This window comes from Coptis chinensis, chromosome 4, assembly GCF_015680905.1.
Source record: "Coptis chinensis isolate HL-2020 chromosome 4, ASM1568090v1, whole genome shotgun sequence".
In the NCBI taxonomy this organism is placed as follows: Eukaryota; Viridiplantae; Streptophyta; class Magnoliopsida; order Ranunculales; family Ranunculaceae; genus Coptis; species Coptis chinensis.
In genome coordinates, this window is record NC_141459.1 from 31,651,210 (window position 1) to 31,671,147 (window position 19,938).

Genomic DNA, 19,938 nt, shown 5'->3' on the forward strand with positions numbered 1-19,938 from the left:
TAACTAAATTAACTAACAATGGTTCAATCTATTTAATATATAAACTACGGAATGATAATCAACAAGAATTAAAATCAGATCTATAAATTGAAATAACACAATTCGAAATTGAGAAAACAACTATTTTATTTATCTAATCAATCAAGAACAATGATTCAAAGACTTAATCTAAAACAAGAATTTAAAATGGAACTAAAGCTTAATTTAATTAATGAAAACAGATCTAGAATTATCTATATTATTTTAGGTCTAACTAGCTACCATTAACAGAGAGCTAAACTTTGGTTTTTATACTTTTAGATCCAAAAATCGTGCATGGGCTTGGAGCCATGTTTTGGGCCAGAGAATCAGGCCCAAAACCCAATTCTTTCAGTCCAAAAAGGCCTCTTCAGCTGCAGTTGGCTTCCACAGACTTTTTGTCCATTTCTGCTCCTCTGATTGGGTAAAGGCTTAGACCATTGGAAAGCTCTTTCCGAGCCGGTCGTTTTGACATAAGATAGGCCCAATTCCGAGGTCTGAGTCTAAAGATACGGCTTTCGGAAGTTCTACTGACTTGTGTACTGTTTCAGCCCGTGTCGACTTTTCAGCTTTTGACCAGGCTTTAGGAAGGCTTTATCTTCTTGAATCTTGGCCTTTAATCACGGAACTCCGTAGTAACCGACCTTTTCTCCTTTATCTCACTAAAGTGGCACATTTCTGCACATAATGGACTTTGAAGCCTGAAATGCATAAAAACACGTAATCAGTGTTAACTCTTAATTATTACTCACATAATTGGTCCAAAAGTATGACTGTTAAAGGGTTAAAACTACAGTTTTAGGCTCTTATCAGCGAACATCTAGAGAATATGGATGGAAGGTTGGAATCCAATCACTCTTTTCATGGTCCTATGTAAGTGAGTCACCTTATACAAAACTACTACCATCAATTGACATGTTATGTGGAGCATGCCTTAGTCAACTGGATATCTCAAAGGTTGGAACTACTACTTGCAAAGAGACCCTCCAGACACGTTGAACAACTAATGCGTGGTAACTAAAATTGGCATCCTAGCAATAGACTGCATGTCGACCCCCCCATTTGTGGTCTGTCATGCCTACCTGCTATATATATAGTGGTCCGGATGTCAAGATAATTTCTTCTTGGAGAGAGCCGACCTCTTATAGCCTTTCGGCTATGATTGGCTACACCAACATTATTGTTTTTCATATTTTCGATAAGTCAAGATAATTTTTTCTAGGAGAGAGCCAACCTTTTATAGCCTTTCGGCTATGATCGGCTACACCAACATTATTTTTCTTTATATCTTTGATGAGCCAAGATATTTTTTTCTAGGAGAAAGCCGACCTCTTATAGCCTTCCGGCTATGATCAACTACACCAACATTATTTTTCTTCATATCTTCGATGAGTCCAGATAATTTTTTCTAGGAGAGAGCTGACGACCTCTTATAGCCTTTCGGCTATGATTGACTACACCAACATTATTTTTCTTCATATCTTCGATGAGTCTAGAAAATTTCTTCTAGGAGAGAGCTGACCTCTTATAGCCTTTCGGCTATGATCGGCTACACCAACATTATTTTTTTTCATATCTTTGATGAGTCTAGAAAATTTCTTCTAGGAGAGAGCCGACTTTTTATAGCCTTTCAGCTATGATCGGCTCCATTGAGTGATTGTTTACAAAGTTAACGTGCAAAGTTAGCAGAAGATTTTCTTCACGTTTAGACTCGTTATCTTTCGTGAGTTGGCGATCCCTCACAAGGTGGTCGGCATAGTTTATGGATTCGCTTACGATTACACTAGAAAGTGTTGGCTTTCGGCATTGCACATTCAGTTTACGCGAAGCCTTTCGTAAGCGACTCACACGGTTTCTCTTGGTGCGGGAGTTTGCGCTTGGAGTCTTTGATCGAGATGCTTCAGAGTTCAAATGATCCCAAACACTTTTTGTCGTGGACCCTGAATCATCTTCGAGAAGTTGACGCAGCTGTTTCTTCAGATTTTTATTCTTGCTCTCCAATTGTCGGAGACGATGGTCAACTTGAGTTGTTGGATCGGCTAAATGAATACCCACTCTCTCAGTCGCAGATGGCTGAGGACCATCGGACTTAGAAAGTGAATTCCCAGCAGAAGGTGGGTGCTGAACTTGTGCGATAAGAGGGAAACTTTCACCATTGTTTGTTTTTCGAGAAACCATTGACGTAACTTTTGTTTTGTGGTTGAGGGTAGGAGCACAAACGACGCCAAATATGTTTCGACAAGATTTGCGAAAACACACCAGTTGGGTCGGAAGTGATATTTTTGGAAGAGATTCCGAAGGGGATGGTTGTTGTTGAGAGTTGAGATTGGACTTCGGTTTGAAGTTGCCTACGTACCCAAAGATATTGCTTGGGATCAAGTCTCGGTTGCGTAGTTCTGGAGAATGACGAAGGTTGGATTTTATAGGTAGGGTTGGTGATAGTTACTTCCTCGTTCTCTAATATTCCAATCGTGGGATGAAGTTGGAGAACTGACGGGAGAACTGTCACACGATATGAAGTTAATGGAAGTGAATCTGGAATGTGGACGAAGTTGTGGAAGTTGTTTGACTCGCAAAACATGTGTGCAATTGATATTGATTTTACGTGTAGGTATGTAGAATTTGAGCATAGGCTTTGAAAATGGGCTATGAGTGTGGGCTTTATTATAGATAAACTCTAAGCATGGGCTTTGAGCGTGGGCTTTTTGGGCTCTGAGCATGGGCTTTATTATAGATAAGCTCTGAGCGAGGGCTTTTTGGGCTCTGAGCATGGGCTTTATTGTAAGTAGATAAGTAGGCTGGTTCTAAGCATGGGCTCTGAGTATGAGTTTGTATTGAATTGGAATTTTATTGGGCCATATTTGTGGGGGTCGGAATAGTAATCTCTACCAACTAATAATTAGCATGTGAGGTAGTTTAACCGATTCTCATGGTGAAGAAACTAACCTACTAGAGTGGAATATATTACTACAACTATTTCTACACCAACACATCAAGTCTTCATTCAAAGCTTCATCAAAACCCCTTTAATGGAGGTTTAGCTCAGATTCATTAGACTATCATTAATAGAGAAATAAGAAGAAGACATAATGAAGAACAATAATTTGGCTTTATTAAACTAATGGAAGAGAGTCTAAGAATTGAAAACTAACTTAAAATCTAAGTACTGAATAATTAACTAAGTAAAATCTAGGAGGAGTTTAGAGTTTGGCCTTAGTCCTCTTTATATAAAAGAGGGCTAGGTCTACAAATTCGTGAATGGGCTTTGGAGCTATGTTTTGGGCCATGAAAACAAGCCAAAAACCTAATTACATATGTCCAAAAAGGGATTCTCTGCTGGAAATTAGTGCAATAGTCTTTTCGTCTACTTATGCTCCTCTGATTGGGTCAAAGCTTTGACCATTAGAAATCTCTTTCCGAGCCGGTCGTTTTGACATATAGTGGGCCAAATTCGGAGGCATGAGTTCAAAGATACGGCCTACAGAAATTCTGTTGACTTTTCTACTCTATTTCTGCCCGCGTTGGACTTTGATTTTTCAGCTTTGACCAGACTTTAAAAAGACTTTTTCTCCTTGAATCTTGGCCTTTAATCACAGAACTTCTTAGTAACCAACCTTTGCTCCTTTATCTCACAAAAGTGACATATTTCTTCTCATATTTGACTCTAATGCCTGAAATACACAAAAACACATAAACAGTACTAACTCTTATTTAATAATCACATAATTAGTCTAATTGTAATATTATTAAGGGGTTAAAACTACAGTTTTGGACTCTTATCAGTACTAAACAGAAGTAACACCCAAATTCAACTGTAGTAAACATTCAGGCAGAACTTCTCGAACAATCATTGGATTTAACCGGCAGTCTAGATTTGAAGCCTGATCTGAACCTAGTTTTGCAAAACAATCCATCACATAATTGCCTTCACGATAAGTCCAATGAATACTAAAAAAAGGATTCGATGTGAACATGTCTTGAATATCCATCACAATTGCTTTAGCCTCCCAACGCAATAGTGAAGAAGAGTGTTTAATGAAGTTGTAAAGAACCATAGAATCAGTTTCAAACTGAACCTTTGATAAACCCATATGAATAGCTATTTGTAAACTTGTTCTCAAAGCCAGAGTTTCTGCCAGTAAGGAGGAAGCATGCTTAATTGGAGTGGCAAAGCCAAGAATACAACCACCAAAAGCATTTGAAGCACTCCTGCAGGGCCTAGATTCTCAAGTGAAGAACCATCAACATTGAATTTCAAATAGTCTAGAGATGGTGATTTCTAATAAAAAGGAATATATGTTGATGTATTGGTTGACCCTGAAACTAACTTGTTGGAGTGCAACCGTAACAATTCACAAGCTAGGGGACGAGCACTTTTAATCACAAACAACGGGTTTGGTGGAGCTGTTGCGGGCTGGAATCGATACTTACTTCTTTCTAGCCAAATCAGCCAAATTGTAACAGAGAAAAGGATGATAAGATAGTCATTATCCTTTGAGTTGCTTATGAAAGATAATATGTCTATAAAGGGGTGTTTTGGGTTTTCTGTTGGGACCGAGTTCGCTTTTGAGCGAACTGCCTACGTATCTTCTTGTTGGTTTTTATTTTCTTTCTGGGGAGAGAGGAATCAGGCCCGACGTAGTTCAATTAGGTGGTATTTATAGGCTTAGAGGAATATCAATCTGAAAGGCATGTGTGGCTCTGGTACACGTGCAAGGTGGAGATCGTGAATGAGTGTTGGGCTAGTTATATTATAAGTCATCTGCTGATTGGGTGTTAGCGAGGTCACCCCTATTTCCCGGTGGTGGGAAATACAATCAAGATTTTGGTAATGATTACACCTGGTGGTCATCTTATCTGAGGTGTTCTGTCTCTAGCTATGTGCTCGTACCGAGACATCTTTGTTCGTACCACCTATTTGAAAGGAACTACTCACAGGTCGGTCTTGGGTACCGAGACATCTGAGTTCGCTGCACCTGCGCGTTCTCGAGGGAGCTGCTCACAGTTCGGTCTTGGAGGTCGATGTCCTGAGTTCGCTTACGTTGCACGCGTGCATGATAGGATATCGCTCCCCTACATAGCCCCCTCTCAGTAGAGTGTTTATGCCACGAGGAAACGCTGGCGAGAGAAAAATGGAAGAACGTGTGGACGCGAGCGAAGCCGTGGTGGACACTTCGACCGGGACGCCGCGAACTTTTGAAGTCATGTAACGCGGATGATTTGGCGGAAAGGGAAGTTGTGTGTTGTAATACACGACGCGTTAATCAGAAAGCAGATTGAAGAAGAAACGTGTCGCCCGCATTATACCTGGCTCGCTGAAAAGACGAAGCATCGTGGAACACGATGCGGGCTAGAGCCTAGGCTGTAATCATAACTTTGGTAATTGAGCGGGCGGTTTATACAAAATCAAATTTGGGACATCGAAAAGGTATTGCGTGTTTTCATCTTACGCAAAACGCAAGCTAGGGTTTTCAAAGTGAGTGCTTCACGCATCGTTACCTTTCCATTTTCAATTTACTTTCTTCTCTGTCCAGTGCGCTTTATTAAGTCGGTAGGTCATCGTAAGGCTATAGGGTTTAAGCTTGAGTAATTGATAGAAAAGACTTGCTATAATGTCTGATTCGGATGATACTCGATCGGAGGAGGTCCAGGAGATATCTTTGAGTTGCGGAGAGTATGAGGATGAAGAAGCAGTGAGTGTTGGCGTTGAGGTTGAGTTGGATGAAGAGGATAGGATAGATGAGGGTAATACCCGATCTAGGTCAGAAGGTGGCGTAGTCAGTACGTCAGGTCGAGGGGAGATGTCGTCATCAAGCGATGTGCCCTTTAGAAGTGTAAACCGTCGTGCTGCTAGCTCGTTCCCCAAACTGAGGGCAGCGTATGGGATTGATGTCCCCGACCTGGAGATATACGAACCACGGTTGAGTGAAAATGTTCGTAGTGAGGAGTACAACCCGTCGAATGGTGGAATAATAATCTGTGAGGGCCAGCTGAGAGCGCATATGCAAATACCGTTCTCGAAATTGGTATGTGACTTCTTGGCCCATTGTTGGAAGTCTCCTTGTCAGTTCGTTGGTAACACCTGGAGATTGTTTAAGGTGTTTGACTTGTTAAATGCGAGTGGGGAATACGACATAGGGGTATCTGACATAGTGAAGCACTATGTGGTAAGGCGATCTGGGAATCTGAACTTTAGCTTGCAAACCATGACAACTCGTTCTGCTGTGATCGATGGAGTAAGCAATGAGGCCTGGACCAAGAGGCCGTTGTTGCTAGTTGGCAACTACTGTATGAACGGGTGTAGATTGCGAACTAGGATTTGTAACATTTCCGGTGGGTAGGAACATTCTTCTATTGTTGCTTTACATAACGATTGATAGTTGTTCTAACAGGCTGTTGTTTTGCTTTGATTACAGAGTTTTCTGTGAAGAAGCGAACTGATCGTGGGGAGATAGAGAGGTTCTCGCGGTTGACTCGTGAAGAAAAGCAAGCGAAGCTACCTGAAGTTGCACACTTCTTTGTGGAAAAGGGTGGGCCTGCGATCCGGGAAAAAAGGAAGGCGCAAAAAGACCGAGCTCGAGGTCAAACAAGGGAAGAAGTGATGGAGACACGAACGAGTGACTTAGTAACACGAGAAGAGAGGTAATGGGTGCACGGCGGTGCGAGGCGACCTGTTAGAGGTGGTGCCTCAGGGGCTGGAGGATCGAGCTTCCGCCCTGAAGGCGGTTCGATCGATGCGCCTGTGGAGTTGGAAACGGTGGTTTTCAATCCTAGAGCGAGGAGCAGGTCGGAGAAGAGGCCGCGACGCCTCGGAGCAAGACGCTGTCCGAGTTACGAAAGTAGCGCGGCACGCTCTTGGGGAGAGCTCTAGCCCGGGCGGATTCGATGGTGGCCAACCGGGCTATGGTTTCAGCGGAGTGGAGCGACTGAAAGCAGGTCATGGACTTGGCCACATTTGGGGCGGGTTCTAGTGCGTCCCGACGGGGGCGTGAACCTAGTCCGCTGCTGAAAGCGAAAGCTCCGCGTAAGGCGAGTGGAAAGGCTGTTGTGGTGGCTGACGACTTGGAGGGACAGTTTGTGTTCCTAGATGAGCATGGGGCGCAACGTACTGTGAAGCGGAGTGATTGTAGCTTCAGGTCGAGTAAGATATCGGGTTGCCTGTTAGAACAGATAGCTCTGGATGGCAACCGCAGGGAGCTGGATGAGAAAGGGCTGGCTGATAATCTGAGGCGAATGGAAATTGCACAATGTTTGGTACGCGTGTCTAATCTTCATTTGATGTATTTGTCTTTGTACAGACGCTGTTGTTTTGTGGCTATTAACCATGCGTGTGTATTTGCAGCTGGTAAGTGGGTTTCAAAAATTGAAGGAGATTGCGCAGTTCGCGGACGTAGATAGAGAGACGGTGGTGAAGCTGTCTGATGAACTGAAGAACGTCCATGAGGCCTCGAAGATGGAACGCGAGGAACTGGAAGATCTGAAGAAAGCTCATCAAGCGCTGAGTTTGGCCAAGATGTTGAAAGACACGGAAGCTGAAGAGCTGAGGCAAAAACTACAGGGAGCTGAAGAGAACGTCCTGGCAGCCACTGTGGAGATTGGTAGGTTGAACGATTATGCCTTGCACTGCAAGAAGGTTGCTCAGGATGCTACCAAAGCCTATGATGTTCTGGACGCAGATTTCGTTGAACTGGAGGCGGACTACAACGCTTTGAAGACAGATCATGCACGCTGCACATCGCACATCGGGGTAGACCAGGTGTTTGGAGGGATGAGTAGTGCTCCCGCTGCTTCAGAGGTCGTGCCTACGACTGCGATACCGCGAACTGATGTCGCTGCGTCTGATGTGCTACTGAGTTTAGACTTGGATGGAGTATCTGTTATGGTAGGTGGGAGGGAGGCTGAGATTGACGAATCACTTGTGCCCGGAGGGTTAATTGTTGAGCCCAGAGATGGCGAGTTGTAAATTTGTTATGTTAAGCTGTCAGCTTATAGGCTGTGATACATTAGAGCTGGTTTCCTGGGGTAACCTGGGCAGTTCATCTTTTTATTTGTATGCTTAAGTACGATGAATGACCTGGTGCTCCGTTCTATGTTGGGGTATTCATGTGAGAACGAAGATTGTTTATTCGGGTTGGATTTCCTGAGTAGTCTCAGCAACCTGGCTAACTTATTATGTTTCTATCTTGCTAAGATAGACCGTTGATTGTATGTATGCCATGCTTGTCGCTGGTTCCCTTATTATGTATGAACTGCTTGCTTAACTATAGTTGTGTGTGATCACGGTGCGTATAACAAAGAATGGCATGGACGTTGCAGTGACAACTTCTCTGCGCCTGGCTGGTAAGTTTGCATGAGCGTCTTGTTGTTACATGACCTGCAGCTCTGAGATGGTTGTCGTAATGAGGCCACCAGGTCGGTGGCCTTGGTTTTGTGAAGTAGGTCGAATCGTTTCGTGTTCAGTGTCACTAACGGCAGTGTTCCTCGGCGTGCGACCGTGGAGGGATCTGGCGGTTCAAAGGAACGTAATGATGGCGAAGCGGATGGCGTTTGGCGCCTCAAGGTAATTAAGAGGCTTTAGGAAAAGACGCGTTTCCTTTTGAATAAAAACGGTTCATCGAATACCAAAACAAGTATTTGCTTGTCTTTGTGCCAAAGCTTCAGTCTGTCTTCTTGCTTTGCTCGTTCGCTGTGCATTTCCTCCATTGCTACTTATTCAGGTATGTTCACTCTCTTCTGTGAGTATTCTTTCGTTGAGAAAAGTTGGGGATAAAACTGTAGCTCATGTGACAGTACGTTCCTTTCCTAGGTTTTATCATGGCGAGATGTCATCCCTACGCGAGAGGAAAGGACAACATACGAGAAACTTCTCCGCTGATAATGGAAAAGATGGAGTTTCAACCGCACGTGCATGGTGATCGCGGGAAGAGGAAAGCTGATGTTGTAGAAGCGAAGAGTCATAAGCATCCTAGGAGAATTTGGGCGTCCAACCGGGCGGCATTGTCTTTAGGTCGCCGCAGTGGTAAGGCGAATCGATCGATCGCCACGCCGGAATGTAGCGACACAGGGCAAAGGTCGCCCGATCTAGTGAAAGTTCGCCCCTCGCGTTGTGGTGGCGTGGAACGCGAGTTCTACTACGTGGGGAAGACTGGGAAGAAGCGTATGGTGAAACGGTCAGACTGTAGCTTCCACTCGGCGCCCATAGCGACCAGCGTTCTGAAGGGGATCGTGCTGGATGGCGACAAGGCAGAGATGAAGGATGAGGACATGGAGACGCTACTGGGGACGATGGATATGGCCGCTTGTTTGGTAAGTTCATGATGCACTAGGTTGTTATGTCAGTTACCAAGACAAACTGACTCTTGGACTTCGTTCGTGCAGTTTCTTGCAGGATATGATAAATTGAAAGAAGTTGTACAAAACACCGAGGCTGTTGATAACCCTCACATCGAAATGGGGGGTGGCGCGAAAGCGGCGATGGCATAAAAGAAAGCTGGAGGTGATGACTACCAAGTACCAGAACGCAACTGCTGAGAATGCCGCGTTAGTGGACCGACGGACGGAGTTAGAAAAAGGGAATTAGTGGTGGTGACCGCTTATGCTAAGAAGTGTCGAAGGTGGTATAAAGCGAAGAAGGCGATATCGAAGCCTGACGCTTCTACGCCGCTCTAGACGAGAATACGATCTTGTTGAAGAAAACGATTGCGAATCGATTTAACGAGGTCATGAGATCGCGTGTGATGTCGGTCGGCGAGGCTTCGAATTCGACTAGCGCTAGAAGATAAGCATGTCATAAGTGAGATTTGATCCGGGTTTGGCTCTGTCAGCCATGAGTTGTAAGTTCTGTTTACATTTCCCTCTCTTATACGAGAGTTAACAGTAGAGCTGTGTTTTCAGGCTTGCCTGAGCAGTTCGCCTTTTTTATTCAGGGAACTGGTTTCCACGAAAGTGGCAGTTCGATACTTGGTTAAGTTTTGTAATGATCACCGATCTGGATTTTCTGGGTAATCCCAGTAGATCGGTGAATGTAGTTGTTGTGACGAATGGTCATATAATTTTATTGGTGATGTTCCGTATGCATGTTGCCGTGCACTTGTGTGTAACTAGCGTTCTGCGTAGGATTCTAGAAATATGTGTTCTGCCTTGTGGTCAACCCTAGAAATATAGGTCGTCGACGTGATAGGAATTGGAGAGGCTATGTAGCCTGTGAGCTCCGGAGAGCTGTCTGCTCACGGAGAGCGTTCTCGTGTAGTCGACCCTTGAAATATAGGTCCTTGACGTAACAAGAATTGAGGAGGCGATGTAGCCTGTGAGCTCCAGAGAGCTGTTTGCTCACGGAGAGCGTTCTCGTGTAGTCGATCCTAGAAGTATAGGTCCTCGACGTAACAAGAATTTGAGAGGTCAGAGCTATAAGCTCAGAATTTGTATGCTCGCGGAGAGCGTTCTCGTGTGGTCGATCCTAGAAATATAGGTCCTCGGCGTAACAAGACTTGGAGAGGCTATAGAGCCCGTGAAGCTCTCGTGAGAGTTGTATGCTCATGATGGCGTTCTCGTTTCATGACAAGTCTTCTTTGGCCGAGGATGGCGGACCCAGTAAACGTGTTGATTATCTATGCTGTGTAAACTGTTTGACTTGTCAATACAAGTAAATAGATTATATTGTATTAGTTAACACAAGAAACTTATTTTTCATTAATGTGGACAAAAGGATATACAACATGAATGGCGCTACTGGTAAATTTTTTTTCAGTAGATAGGTATTCCAAGGTCGAGGCAACATCTTCCCCTCTTGGGTTCTTATCCAGTATGCTCCATTGCCGACGACGCGTTCCACGATGTAGGGGCCTTCCCATGTGGGTGCTAACTTGGAATCGTCTTGCGTCTTTTTCAGCACTAGGTCGCCAGGTTGAAAAGACCTAGGATGAACTCGCTTGTTGTAGGAGTTCTTCAGAGTTTGCTGATAAGATGCGACTCTGATGGCAGCTAAGTCCCGCTTTTCTTCCAACAGGTCGACTTCTCGTGCTAACACGGAGTCGTTGTGTCCCGACTCGACAAGTTCTGATCGAGTCGTAGTGACTGTCAGCTCGGTGGGAATTACGGCTTCTGTGCCATAACATAAGGAGAATGGTGATTCGCCGGTACTGGATCGAGCTGTGGTGCGGTGAGCCCATAGAATATTCTCCAACTGATTTGGCCATTGGCTCTTATTCTTTTCAATCTTTTTCTTCAAGTTTTCCAAGATTGCTTTGTTACTGGCTTCTACCTAACCATTACTCTGAGCGTACTGTGGAGTAGAAAATGCATGAACGATCTTCCACTTGGCTAGAAACTCTTTAACCATTCTGCCTTTGAATTGAGGCCCATTATCCATTACTAATGTATGTGGCAAACCAAATCTGGTGATGATGTGAGTCCAGATGAAGTTTCTGACATGTGACTCTTTGACGTGTGCTAAAGGAATAGCCTCGACCAACTTGGTGAAGTAGTCGGTTGCAACTAATACAAAGCGGAAGCCCGTACTTTTCTGTGGGATGAATGGTCCCATGATGTCCATGCCTCACATGTGGAATGGCCATGGGCTTGCTATACTGATCAGTTCGCGAGTAGGTTGGATGATATTGTGGCCAAATGTTTGACACTTGACACATTTGAGGACGTATGCTTTAGCATCGATCTGCATACGGGGCCAAAAATATCCTTGCGAAATGGCCTTATGGACTAAAGAGCGACCGCCGGCATGATTCCCACATTCTCCTTCGTGGATCTCTGCGAAAACTAACTGACCCTGCTCTGGAGTGATGCACCGTAAGTGTGGGCCACCAGCGGATTTCCTGAACAATTTGTTATGGAACCAACAATAACGTCGTGCTTGATAGGGGATCTGCTTAGCCTTGGTACGCTCCTCAGGGAGCGCGCCGTGCTGGATATAGTCGATGATAGGCTGCATCCATGTTTGACTCAACTGACTGGCGGAGAGAGGGAATAGGTCGCTTATTGTCAGGGTGTGCTCGACTTGGTACGCAGGTCGATCGACTACTTCTATGAGTAGTTGTCTTGGGGTGCAGCTCGGGGTCTGGGTTGCTAGGTAAGCTAAACTGTCCGCATGACGGTTTTCATCACGCAAGAAATGATGTATGTGTACCTGCTTAAAAGAAGGCAATAATTGATGAACGACCTGAAGATATTTTGAAAGATTACCTTCATGGGTAGTGTACTCTTTTGCAACTTGGCGAACAACCAGCTGCGAGTTACTAAAGACTTGGAGCTCTTTGACACCGACCTGCAGCGCCATACGAAGTCTCCTGATCAGCGCCTCGTACTCCGCCTCGTTATTGGAAGTTGCGAAATCGATGCGAACTGACTTCTCCATCACCGTTCCATCGGGTGAAACTAAGACGACCCCTATGCCACTGCCGCCAGGATTGCTAGAACCATCTACAAAGAGAGACCAGGTGGACTTGATGTGCTCTTTCGAATCTGGGAGGTCGGTTTCTTGTTCCCAATTGGGGTCATCCACAGGGAAATCCGCTAGAAAATCGGCGACGACCTGTCCTTTTTGAGAAATCCGTGGTACGAACTCCAGGTGGTGTTCGCCGAGTTCTTCGGCCCAAACTGCCATTCGAGTAGTCTTGTTTTCCTTGTGGAGGATTTTCTTCAATGGGAGGTCGGTAAGAACTTTGATTTGATGCGCCTGAAAGTAAGGCCTGAACTTCCGTGCCGAATACAACAAAGCAAGTACGACTCTTTCCAGGAAGGAGTAATTCTTTTTCGCTGTTGTGAGCGTCTTGCTTATGAAGTAGATCGGTTTTTCTGAATTGTTTTCCTCTTTGAAGAGAACTGAGCTGATGGCAAAATCGGATACTGCCAGATAGAGCCCCAGAGTCTCTCCATCTACGGGCTTGGCTAGGACGGGGGGTGTGGTGAGGTACTGTTTGAGAGTGGCGAATGCTTGATGGCACTGATCGCTCCATGAGAACTACTCGCCTTTTTTAAGGAGTTGCAGGAACGGTCTACACCTATCGGATGCCCTTGATATGAATCGGTTGAGTGCAGCGACCATGCCTGACAATTTCTGTATTTGTTTCTTCGTGCGTGGATCGGGCATGTCTAAGAACGCTCGGATCTGGTTTGGATTAAACCCGATCCCATTTGAGACACTTGATACCCTAAAATTTTGCGGAGGGGCGCTCCAAAAGGCATTTCTCGGATTGACTTCATGCCCGTACGACGTAATCTAGAGAACGCTTGTTCAAGGTGGTCGAGGTGATCACCGGCTTTTTTGCTTTTGACGACCATATCGTCGATGTAGACCTCCATGGTGTCGCCTAACATGTCTTGGAACATGTCAGTGACCAGGCGTTGATACGTTGTCTCGGCTTTTCGGGCCGAACGGGAGAACGTTATAGCAATAGATCCCTTGCTCTGTAATGAAAGAGGTCTTCTCTTGATCCTCCTCTGCGAGTGGGATTTGGTTGTACCCACTGTACGCGTCCATGAAGGAGAGAAGCTCATGACCACAGGTCTGGTCGACAAGTCGGTCAATGCGAGGTAGGGGAAAACTGTCTTTTGGTGTGGCCTGATTTACATTCGTAAAATCGACGCATAGGCGAACTGTTCCGTTCTTTTTAGGTACTGCCACGATGTTAGCGATCCACTCCGGATAGTCTACTTTTCTGATAAAACCGACTTGCTTGAGTTTGTCGACCTCGTCGTTGATGACTTTTTGAAAACGCAGGGATAGTCGGCGGGGTCGTTGTCGGACTGGTCTAGCATTGGGATGAACATTTAATTTATGGCATGCGATTGCGGGATCTATTCCGGGCACATCGATATACGACCAAGCAAAAACATCTTTATTCATAGATAAGAAATTTACAAGGTGGGTCCTGATTGTGGGGTCGAAGTTAGCCCCTACATATACAAACTTGGGGTCGTCTTCGGTGCCTAGGTTTACTTTTTCTCTTTCTGCCGCTGGAGGTTTTGCAACTGATAGCGAAGCACTGCTTGGCGATTCGCTATCGGGGGATGTCTGAACACTTTGTGGGACGACATAACTGGCCGCTAAGGGTGGAGCGACCTGTGCGGCAACGCTGACAGGGATACCCACGACCTGGGGAGTGGGACCTGGCTGCATGCACATTGATGGTGTGGCTGCTCAGCGTCATCGTGGCGCCTAACACGAAGCTGAGACGACCTCGATACTCTAACCGACGAAGTTCGACGTTGGATCAATCTTTGGAGACCTTTCTTTGGCGAAGTATGGGACTTCGGGAGCGAAAAGCGGTATTTGCATTGGAGAGAAATTCTGCTTGCTAGAACCCCCGTTCGCTTGGCGTTCGGAAATTTGGACCGGCAACTAAGTCATGTGCCATTGTGTAACTGGTGGGGTCATGTGTGGCGGGGGTCGGTTCACGGGCAGGCTCACTTGTTGACATGATCTGGTTACAATGGTACGCTTCGAGCTGATTGTTTCTAAGTTCCATCATTCCTCTAGGTCCTGGGAAATGGAGAACTTGATGCAACGTTGACGGTACCGCCTGCATCTGATGGATCCAACGTCATCCGAGTATGGCATTGTATGACGACTTGCTGTCTAGAACGCAGAACCGTGTATTGCAGCTGATCTTGTCCTCTCTAGATCCCACCAACACTGGAAGTATAATATCACCAATGGGATCGGCCCTGGAACCATTGAACCCATAAAGGGGGGAGATCGGGTCTACGAGGACGGACTTGGGAAGGTTCATCTCTTGCATGGTGTGGTAGAACAAGATGTCACAGGAACTGCCGGGGTCGATCAGGACGCGCTTGACTGTCCAGTCGCTAATTTTGACATGGACTACCAATGCATCATTATGAGGAAGGCAGACTTTGCTTAAGTCGGCCTCCGTGAAAGTGATATCGCTGCTGCGACTGAACCACGCGGGAATGAGCTGCCTAATGAAGTGAAATGATAGACTTCGAAGAGCCCGACACGACGTCTTTTCTCTCTGGATGAGGTTACAGAATCGTCCGGGAAAGTAATCACGTGAATAGTTTGATCATTGTCACGATCGGATGAGTGCTGCCTTCGCTCGTGGCGTGAACGATCTCGTGGACGTCCTCTGTTGCGAGGATGAGCTTGAACCTCTTGGTAGTGACGGCGAGGTGGAGATCGACTATGTACTCGGCGCGCCATCAGTTTGTGATGCAAGTCGCCATCAGGAATGCTAGTGTACTGTTTTATATGGCCGGCTTCCACTAGATCCTGGAGATAATGTTTAAGCCCCCAGCATGCATCAGTTTCATGGCATTTTGCGTTGTGAAATGCGCAAAATGGCTTGTCAAGTCGATCTACTGGTTGCCTCACATCGGGCCGGAAGAATGGGGCTCGCTTAATCTTACCCAGAATGTAACTGGGGGAGCGTGTCAGGATAGCGAACTCTCTGCTGTTGTCTGATCGGGTACTGGCTTTTGGTACAAGCGACCTAGGGCGCTTCTTGGCCCGTGGAGTACGATCTGAAACTGCTGCCACCTCCTGGTTCTCGTCTAAGCCGTGGAGTTTCAAAGTTTCCTGCAACTTGATGTACTTGTCCACGCGAGCGTAGAGCTCGGACAGTGTCTCTGGGCGTTCCTTCATCAACGACACGGGACGTCGATTGTTACGCGACTCGGCAAGCATTGGAAAAGGCCGATTGTGGCGAAAGATTCTTTCAAGCCGCTTTCCATGCACAACCAGATTGACCTTGAACCGTCCTAGGAACTCACGAATAGTTTCGTCTTCTTTGAATGATAATTGAAACAAAGAATCAAGATCGCCTTCTTCCTTTGTTGTGGGACGATCGTCTGGGGGCGAACAAATCGAGAAGTTGTTGAAGGTTTTGATAGAATCGGATTCCAGTGAAAAGAACCAATCAAGAGCGCCATCCTTGAGACTGGCTGGAAATAATCTGCAGTGGAGATGATCAAACTCGGGTGAGCTGTAAAGTGCTAAACTCTGAATGTAGCGAGCCACATGCTGACCAGGGCACGTGCTGCCATTGTACATGGGAAAGCGTGGCTGGATAAAGTCTTGTGGAGAGGGTTTATTGAGGACCTCTGCGCTGAACGGAGACGCGCGATATGTCTTAAGCATCTTGTGCACAATCTGTGTCGAATCCTTCTTTACGGCGTTCTGACCAATCCTTTGTGATAACTCGTTAATCTGTTGATTAACGTCGTTGATGCCGTTCTCTGCTCCGTTGCCGACTTGTTGTTGCTAGTAACTATCCACTTGAGCTCGTAAAGTAGCATTTTCCTCCCTGAGCAAGGAAATGCTCTCGTTCGTTATTCCCAACTGGTGGGCAAGGTGCTGGACTTGAGCTTCGAGGCTGACCATGCTTCGTGGGCTTGAGAATTGGTGATGTATGAACTTATTTAAGGTGGTTCTCAAGTAATCGAAACCACAGACGGCGCCAATGTAAAGGGGTTTTGGGGTTTTGTTTGGGACCGAAGTTCGCTCGGTTTAACCGCCCACGATCCTCTTGTTGGTTTTTCTTTTCTTTCTGGGGAGAGAGGAATCAGGCCCGACGTAGTTCAATTAGGTGGTATTTATAGGCTTAAGGGAATATCAATCTGAAAGGCACGTGTGGCTCTGGTACACGTGTAAGGTGGAGATCGTGAATGAGTGTTGGGCTAGTTATATTATAAGTCGTCTGCTGATTGGGTGTTGGCGAGGTCACCCCTATTTCCCGGTGGTGGGAAATACAATCAAGATTTTGGTAATGATTACACCTGGTGGTCATCTTATCTGAGGCGTTCTGTCTCTAGCTATGTGCTCGTACCGAGACATCTTTGTTCGTACCACCTATTTGAAAGGAACTACTCACAGGTCGGTCTTGGGTACCGAGACATCTGAGTTCGCTGCACCTGCGCGTTCTCGAGGGAGCTGCTCACAGTTCGGTCTTGGAGGTCGATGTCCTGAGTTCGCTTACGTTACACGCGTGCATGATAGGATATCGCTCCCCTACAATGTCCTCGAGCCAAACAAGAAGGCTTGCTTTCCGAGCTGTATTTATAGGTTGTGCAAAGTTTAGACCAAACCAAACTGCCCGAGAGAAAGAACACTCATCGAATAAATGAACCTGAAATTCAGCATCATGTGCACATAAATAGCATAGAGGATCAACCATGAAAGATTTAGTTGCCAAAAAATTAGAAGTTGGAATGACCCCATGAGTAGCTTGCCAGAGGAAAAATATGATTTTATGATGAGGGACTTGAATAGCCCAAAGTTTCCTGTACATAGCCGAATTAATGGCTGACCCGGGTCGGAGATATTCCATTACCTTTGAATAAGCACTTTTAACAGTGTACCTTCCGTGCTTATTTGGTGCCCAAAACAGTGAGTCTTCATGTGCTTGAAACCGAAGAGGAAGTGAGATGATTCCCTCTGCATATGTTGCACTACATGATCATGATTCCAACATCGATGAACCGAATCAATGAAGTCTGAAACCCTGTCTAGGGCACATCCTTCTGGTTGTGCTATCATAGGTAAAGGTAGTAGAGTATTAGGTACCCATGAATCTATCCATGCTCGGACTGAGAGACCATCACCTATGTGCCAACTTAATCCAAAAGCAAGCATATGCCTTAATTTATAAATAGACTTCCATACCGCCGAAGCAGATTTGGGACATCTAGCTCGCAAAAATGTTGTATTTGGGAAATATTTTTTCCTCATATGAGACGCCCACAAAGAATTTGGCTGTAATAAAGGCCATGCCTGCTTCCCCAACAAAGCAACATTTTGAACTTCTAAATCTTTAATCCCCAAACCACCCAGATGAAAAGGCTGGCATATAAGATCCCAAGAAAAGTAATGCATCTTATGTTGCCCCATTTCATGCCCCCAAAAGAAAGCTTTCCTATACCAGTCTAAAAGCTCTATGATGTTAACTGGAAGTCTCACACGTCATTATATGAGTGGGCAAAGCCGATAAAACAGAGTTGATAAGCGTAACCCGACCTGCCTTTGAAAGGAGAGCAGATTTCCAACTAGCGAGTCGATTCCGAAATCTCTCAATGAGTGTAGAAAAGGAATCCTTTGGAGCTCGTCCCAGAATGGACTGTACACCCAAATAGTTTGGGAATTTGGTAGTACATGGCATAGTACAAAATATCAGGATATAGGTATTTATCGATATTCAATTTTTGGATATGTATCGTGGATATATCCTCCTCTTTAGGGATATTTGGCATTGTTTCACATGCAAATATCGTGGATATATCCAAAATATCGACAAATATCGTGGATATTGTGGATATTTCTTGATATATCATGATACATTATTTTTATTTATTTGAAATATAATGGTAAATATTAAATAAAATTATTATATATACAAAATTTATCGCAAAATATCCCCAAAAGAAATATCACAAATATCGTTAAAATATAAGATATATCTCCTCGAAAGCATATCGTGATATTTATATATTTTTTTCTGAAATATGGATATATATCCCCAAATATCGGGATATATCGGGATATTTTGTACTATGGTACATGGTACCCCATGTATAACATGTAGTAAAGAGGTAAAACTCCTTGGCATAGACTTATTATGAATCAATTGAGATTTCGATATGTTAATCCTTTGGCCGGAAGTGTTGCAATAAGACTAAAGAGCCGTTTGCAGAACATGCGCTTCATCAAGGTCAGCCTTCGCAAATATAATAATAAATCATCTGCGTACATTAAGTGAGTTAATGGATCACTATGTACAGAAAATTGTAGTCCCTTGATCTGCTTAGTGTCCAAGAGATGATGTAACTTCAGAGACAAAACTTCAGTACAAAGAATGTATATATACGGGGACAAAGTGTCACAGCCCGAATTTCTAAACAATTAAAAAAAATGAATATTTGAAATATAAATATCTCAAACATCACTTGGTTCAATTGTCTAAAAACCCAGGCTATGACGGGGTGGATACAACACATGTCAAAACCTAAAACCCACATCATAAACAATCTTAACCACAAATTCAATCTCCAAAAATTCTCTTTATTAATTTATACAAGTCTATCTTCCATCAAAAATCATCAATATAACATTCTAAGAATAACAGGTCCTCAACATCGTATTCTCATGTCATACTAAAAATGTAAACTACGTTATTACATCCTTCCAATAAGAATCAGACCTAAAAGAAAACTAACGGATCGCTCGGGCAAGAATCCCAAATCAAACGCGCGCTAGAGTTCCATCAGATTCCACCTATGTTCCCAAGAACACACCCACGTTGCCAAAACAAAGCAAACATGGGTCAGCAAAATGGAATTTGCTGGTATGAGTAGACTAACCACATATAAACATTATCATACTTTAATTATCCAAACAATCACTTTATATTATCCCATAACTTAATCATTCACAGCTTGGAAGACAGATAGTTCCGTCAATTCAACCGGCATAGTGTCTTCCCAAGCAAGACTTCCATTCTATTAACTCATTATCATAACTTGTTATTATAACTAGGTAACTGAATTAAAACTCTTACTGATATCCACTTTTGGATAAGGGTAGGACCGCGTCCCTACACAAAATGTTATTAAGTCCTACCCTCCTGCAAAAGAAAGTTAGAACTTCTATATAACCTACGTAGATATTATATTAGGTATTCAAAAGTAAACCCAAATGCTTGCATAATCAAATAATACAACTAACCCGCAAGGCGAATACCTTAGTTCCTCTCTAGGGCAGTCCAAAGAATCTTGTCATTCATGGCACATTCAATGAATACCCGGGTCATTCCCGCCACATTCAAGGAGTACCTATCATATCACTAACGGGCCATTCATGGCACATTCAATGAATGCCCTGGGTCATTCCTGCCACATTCAAGGAATACCCAATTCTACATCCACGTACACTCAAGGAATACAACTAACCCGCAA

The 19,938-nt window shown here is 44.6% G+C and overlaps 2 protein-coding genes across 3 annotated transcripts; one reads left to right on the plus strand and one right to left on the minus strand.

The window, feature by feature from the left end:
* The first annotated feature begins 5,541 nt into the window (after nucleotides 1-5,541).
* Nucleotides 5,542-8,230, plus strand: LOC147503202 (uncharacterized). Of its 2 annotated transcripts, XM_086603947.1 has the most exons (3): nucleotides 5,747-6,351; nucleotides 6,435-7,272; nucleotides 7,361-8,230. In XM_086603947.1, the coding sequence occupies exons 2-3, from the start codon at nucleotides 6,958-6,960 to the stop codon at nucleotides 7,979-7,981; spliced, it is 936 nt and encodes a 311-aa protein (XP_086460073.1). In that variant the 5' UTR covers nucleotides 5,747-6,351; nucleotides 6,435-6,957; the 3' UTR covers nucleotides 7,982-8,230. The 2 variants fall into 2 exon arrangements, with proteins under 2 accessions (XP_086460072.1, XP_086460073.1); XM_086603946.1 differs by having other exon boundaries at nucleotides 5,542-7,272.
* A 6,660-nt stretch (nucleotides 8,231-14,890) lies between these two features.
* On the minus strand, nucleotides 14,891-16,129 carry LOC147503203 (uncharacterized). The gene has a single exon (XM_086604735.1). The coding sequence runs from the start codon at nucleotides 16,127-16,129 to the stop codon at nucleotides 14,891-14,893; it is 1,239 nt and encodes a 412-aa protein (XP_086460861.1).
* Nucleotides 16,130-19,938: the final 3,809 nt, after the last annotated feature.

What these genes read in the sequence shown, in the direction of transcription:
- LOC147503203 (XM_086604735.1), bottom strand. Translation starts at nt 16,129, where the DNA reads ATGCTTAAGACATATCGCGCGTCTCCGTTCAGCGCAGAGGTCCTCAAT.
- LOC147503202 (XM_086603946.1), top strand. Translation starts at nt 6,958, where the DNA reads ATGGACTTGGCCACATTTGGGGCGGGTTCTAGTGCGTCCCGACGGGGG. An exon ending in TGGAAATTGCACAATGTTTG is followed by an intron (nt 7,273 to 7,360) that starts GTACGCGTGTCT and finishes GTGTATTTGCAG; the next exon opens with CTGGTAAGTGGGTTTCAAAA.